The sequence below is a fragment of the Nicotiana tomentosiformis genome, chromosome 7 (assembly GCF_000390325.3).
Source record: "Nicotiana tomentosiformis chromosome 7, ASM39032v3, whole genome shotgun sequence".
Classification (NCBI taxonomy): domain Eukaryota; kingdom Viridiplantae; phylum Streptophyta; class Magnoliopsida; order Solanales; family Solanaceae; genus Nicotiana; species Nicotiana tomentosiformis.
The window spans coordinates 85818461-85824422 of record NC_090818.1 but is presented as its reverse complement, the minus strand read 5'-3'; the positions used below and the strand labels follow the sequence as shown (position 1 = coordinate 85824422).

The window sequence follows — 5962 nt, the reverse complement described above, 5'->3', positions numbered from 1 at the left end:
CCAATTCATCCTAGGAACCTCCGAATTCAATTGTGGGCATATGCCTAAGTTCAAAATCATCATTCAAACCTATTGGAACCATCAAAAAACCATTCCGGGGTCATTTTCCCAAAACATAAAACCTTGGTCGACTCTTCCACCCTAAGCTTCCGAATTGAGAACCAAGTGTTCCAAATCAAATCCAAAACCTCCCCGAAACCAAACCAACCATCCCGCAAGTCACATAACCACAAATACACATACAAAAAGCTTCAAAAGGGGAAACGAGACTCAGATACACAAAACGACCGGTCGGGTCATTATATTCTCCTCCTTTTAAACAAACGTTCGTCCTCAAATGAGTATAAGGACATACCTAAAGTGCCAAAAAGATGAGGATATTGGTTCTGTATATCATGTTTGGTCTCCTAAGTCACCTCCTCGACTAGTTGATCTCTCCATTGAACCTTCACCGATGCAATGTTCTTCGACCTCAGCTTTTGGACCTACCTGCCCAAAATAGCCACCGACTCCTCAACATAAGTCAAATACTTGTCCAACTACACCAAACTGAAATCTAACACATGTGATGGATCATTATAGTAATTCTGGAGCATTAAAACATGGAACACCAGGTGAACTCCCAATAAACTGGGTGGCAAAGCAATTCTATAGTCCACCCCACCAGCCCTCTCTAGAACCTCAAAAGGACCAATACACCGAGGGCTCAACTTGCCCTTCTTCCCGAACCTCATCACACCCTTCATGGGCAAAACTCTGAGTAGAACTCTCTCACCCACCATGAATGCCACATCACGAGCCTTCTTATCAGCATAACTCTTTTGCCTGGACTGCGCTGTACGAAGCCGCTCTTGAATCAATTTCACCTTCTCCAAAGCATCACAAACCAAGTCAGTGCCCAACAACCTAGCCTCCTCAGGATCTAACCAACAAACCAGATATTGACATCGCCTCTCATATAAGGCCTCATACGGAGCCATCTGGATGCTCGACTGGTAGCAGTTCTTGTGGGTGAACTCTGCTAGCATAGAAACTGATCCCACTGACCCTCGAAATAAATGACACAGGCTCGCAACATGTCCTCCAAGATTTGAATAGTGCACTCGGACTGTTCGTCCGTCTATGGATAAAATGCCATACTCAGCTCGACCTGTGTGCCCAACTCACGCTACACGGCTCTCCAAAAATGCGATGTGAATTGTGTGCCTCAATCCAAGATAATAGACTCGGGCACACCATGCAGGCGAACAATCTCTCTAAGATAAATCCAAGCCAGTTGCTCTGAAGAGTAGGTAGTCATGACTGTTATGAAGCATAAAGACTTGGTCAGTCTGTCCATAATGACCTACATAACGTCAAATCTTCTCAAGGTCTGTGGTAACCCAACTACAAAATCTATAGTGATACACTCCCACTTCCACTCCGGAATATCTAGCCTCTGAAGCAAACCACCCGATCTCTGATACTCATACTTAACTTGTTGACAGTTCAAACGCCATGCCACATACTTAATAATATCTTTCTTCATTATTCTCCACCAGTAGTGTTGCTTCAAATCATGGTATATCTTCGCGGTACATGGATAAATGGAATATCATGAACCATGGGCTTCCTCAAGAATCAACGCTCACAACCCACCCATATTGGGCACACAAATAGGGTCATAAAGCCTCAATACCCCATCATCATCAATAGTCACCTCCTTAGCATCAACATGCTTCATCGTGTCCTTAAGGACAAGCAAGTGGGGATCATCATACTGACGTGCCTTGATGCGCTCAAACAATGACGACCATGATACAACACAAGCAAGAACCCTGCTAGGCTCCGAAACATCCAACCTCACAAACATGTTGGCCAAAGCTTGAACATCCAAAGCTAATAGTCTCTCCTCAACTAGAATAAAAGCAAGACTCCCCATGATCTCATCCTTCCTACTCAAAGTGTCGTCCACCACATTGGCCTTCCCGAGATGATAAAAAATGGTGATATATTAATCCTTTAGTAGCTCTAACCACCTCCACTGCCTCAAGTTCAAGTCCTTTTATTTGAATAGGTGCTGAAGCATGGTGATCTATGAACATGTCACAAGACACATTGTTAAGATAGTGCCTCTACATCCTAAGTGCGTGAACAATGGCTGTTAACTCCAAATCGTGAACTGGGTGGTTCTTCTCATGGGGCTTCAACTGACGCGAAGCATAAGCAATCACTCTACCCCCTTGCATAAACACACATCCAATGCCAACTTGTGAAGCATCACAATAGACAATATATGAACCCGATGTTGAAGGCAAAACCAGAACTGGAGCTGTAGTCAAGGCAGTTTTGAGCTTCTAAAAGTTCTCCTCACACTCGTTAGACCACCTGAATGGGGCACCTTTCTAAGCCAATCTAATCAAAGGAGTTGCAATGGACGAGAATCCCTCCACGAAACCACAATAATACCCAGCCAAACCTAGAATTTCAGTAGAGCTAGAAGGTCCGGGCCAAATCTGAACTGCCTCAATCTTCTTTGGATCCACCTTAATCCCCTTATTGGACACCATGTGACCCAAGAATGCCACCAAGTCTAACCAAAACTTGCACTTGGAGAACTTAGCATATAGCTTCTTCTTCCTCAAAGTCCGAAGCACGATCCTCAAGTGCTGCTCATGCTCCTCACGGTATCATCAATAAACACAATGACGAAGGAATCTTGATACAGCTAAAACACGTTGTTCATCACGTGTATGAAAGTTATCGGGGAATTGGTAAGACCAAAAAACATCACCAAGAACTCATAGTAGCCATAACGAGTCTTGAAGGTCATCTTAGGAATATCTGAAGCCATGAACTTCAACTGATGGTATCCCGGTCTCAAGTCAATCTTTGAGAATACCCAAACACCTTGAAACTGATCAAATAAATCATCAATACGCGATATTGGGTACTTGTTCTTGATAGTAACCTTGTTCAACTGCATGTAGTCAATGCACATTCTCATGGAACCGTCCATCTTCTTCACAAGTAGCATTGGTGCACCCCACGGTGAAACACTAGGTCTGATGAAACCTTTATCTAGCAATTCTTGAAGTTATTCCTTTAATTCCTTTAACTCTGCTAGAGTCATGCGGTACGGTGGAATAGATATGGTCTAAGTTCCCGGCATCAAGTCAATACCAAAATCAATATCCCTATCGGGTGGCTTTCCTGGTAGGTCTACTGGAAACACATCGAGAAACTCCCTCACTACCGAAACTGACTCAACGGTAGGTGTATCAAAACTAACATCCCTCACAAAGGCTAAGTACGCCAACCACTCATTCTCAACCATCCGTTGAGCCTTCAGAAAAGACACCATCCCACTAGGAACATTACCCAATGAACCTTTCAACTCCAACCTAGGCAACTCCGGCATAGCCAACGTCACGGTCTTAGCGTGGCAATCAAGAATAGCGTGATATGGTAAAAACCAATCCATGCCCAAAATCACATCAAAATCCACCATATTAAGTAATAGAAGGTCAACCCTAGTCTCATAGCCCCCAATAGTGACCAAACAAGAACGATAGACACAGTCCACCATAATAGAATCCCCAACGGGTGTAGACATATAAATAGGAGTATCCAAAGAATCATGAGACATATCCAAATGTGAAGCAAAATAGGATGCCACATACGAATAAGTAGAACCCGGATCAAATAAAACTGATGCATCTCTATGATAGAGTAGAACAATATATATGTAATAATAGCATATGATGCAACTGCCTCTAACCTACCAGGGAAAGCATAACAATGGGCATGTCCTCTCTCTCTAGGAAGTTCTCTACCGGCCTGTCCTCCACCCCTAGCTGGCTGCGCAGGTGGAGTAGCGACTAGAGCGAAAACCATAGCCTGAGTACCCTGCTGAGGTTCACCCCTCCGAAGTATGGGACAATATCTTTCAATGTGCTTAGTATCACCACACTCGAAACAACCCATCTACGGACGTGGCTGTTGGTACTGAGTTTGCCCCGGATGACTGGAATAACTATTGTAGAAACGTCATGCAAAAGGTGCACTAAAGGATGGCTATCAAATATGAGTACTTTAGGGTCCCTAGCTAGCTGGAGCACTACGAGAAACTGAAGTACGGACTGAATTGGTCGACTATCAAAGCCTCTGACATGACGGGCTGTAACAGAATAGTGGGAACTGCTAAATCCTCCAAAACCTCTAGGTCTCTTGGCCTCCCTACACCCCTTCTCCTGCCTGCATATACGCTTCAACCTCCTATCAATCTCCACAACCTGATTGAATGAAGTCAAGGTATCCAACTCTTGTGCCATCCCAAATCTGAGGCTATAAGCGAGACCCTCAATATATCTGCGGACTCTCTCCCTAACAGTGGAAACCAAAGTAGGTGCATGATGAGATAACTCCACAAACCTCATAGCATACTCAGACACAACCATACTCCCTTGGCGCAAGAGCTCAAACTTGGTGTGCAACTCGTCCTTGCGGGTATGTGGAATAAACTTCCTCAAGAACAGATCAGTGAACTGGGACCAAGCAAGTGGCGTTGTGCCAGCTAACCTACTCACCTCATAAGTCTTCCAACACCTATATGTCGGTCCCGTCAGTTAGAAAGTAGTAAGGTCAACCTCGCTCAACTCTACCAAACCCATAGCATGCAGGATATGGTGACACTGGTCTAAGAAACCCTGTGCATCCTCAGAAGCCCCGCCGTAGAAATGAGGAGGATGATACTTCTGGAACCTCTCTAACCTCTTCTGCTCCTCAATCGACATAGCTCGCCCAACCTTGGGCTAAACTGCAATCACGGGCTGCACCAATATAACACCCGAAGCCTGATCAACATGAGATTATTGATATGGAGTATGTGTAGCGGGATTCTGGACCCCTCCCCCTGCCTGTGAAGTAGCTGGTGCAACCGGAATCAACCCTACCTGAGCCAAAGTCCCAAACATGCTCAGAAAGTGTGCCAAAGTCTTCTGAAATTCTGGGGTACCAACAGGCACCTCGGGTGCCTACTCCCCAACAAAAATCAATAGATCCACATGATTAGGAATGAAAGAAGTGAAATTTCCTAATAGTTCCGTAGCCTCTCGAAGATAAGTACAGATGTCTCCTTACCGATCCGCAAGACTCTACTAAACTTTATTATGACTCGTAAAACCTATGAACCTAGAGCTCTGATACAAACTTGTCACGGCCCAAAGTCCCACCATAGGGGTTGTGATGGAACCTAGTTCCTAAGACTAGGTAAGCCTATCACATGATGATAAGAACCAAAATAAAAAAGCTTAAAAACTAACAAAATATTCTGAAATATGATAATATTGCAAAACATGGGTACAAATAACAACTTCCCAAAACCCTGTAATACCGAGTCATAAGCTCTACAAGGAATACATAATAAGTCTCAAATAATACATACTCTTTGGAATACATAAATAATAGAAAATAAGATAAAGACGGTGACTTTGAGGCCTGCAAATGGAACAACAAAGATACCTTGAAGTCTCCAACAAGCTATAGCACGCGTCATTGATGATCAGCTCAATGAAGAAGAAAGATGGCTCCATGAGGATGTGTATTGATTATAAGCAGCTGAATAAAGTTACAGTCAAGAACAAGTACCCACTACTGTGCATTGATGACTTGTTTGATCATCTTCAGGGTGCTAGAGTGTTCTCGAAGATTGAATTGAGGTTAGAGTATCATTAGCTAAAGATTCGAGATTCAGATATCCCTAAGACTGCTTTCAGGACTCAGTATGCTCACTATAGTTTCTAGTGATGTCATTTAGGCTGACCAATGCCCCAGCAGCATTTATGCACTTGATGGATAGTGTGTTCCAGCCATATCTTGATCCTTTCATCATCGTGTTCATTGACGACATCTTGGGGTATTCTCTCAGCCGGAAGGATCATGAACAACACTTGAGGAATGTGCTCCACACTTTGACGGAGAA

General features: G+C 43.8%; 1 protein-coding gene across 1 annotated transcript; it reads right to left on the bottom strand.

The window, feature by feature from the left end:
• Positions 1-3136: 3136 nt before the first annotated feature.
• LOC138895934 (uncharacterized) lies at positions 3137-4775 on the bottom strand. The gene is made up of 3 exons (XM_070180695.1): positions 4644-4775; positions 4074-4526; positions 3137-3325 (listed from the first exon to the last, which is right to left on the bottom strand). Exons 1-3 carry the CDS (start codon positions 4773-4775, stop codon positions 3137-3139), a joined length of 774 nt encoding a protein of 257 aa, XP_070036796.1.
• Between the last annotated feature and the right edge of the window lie 1187 nt (positions 4776-5962).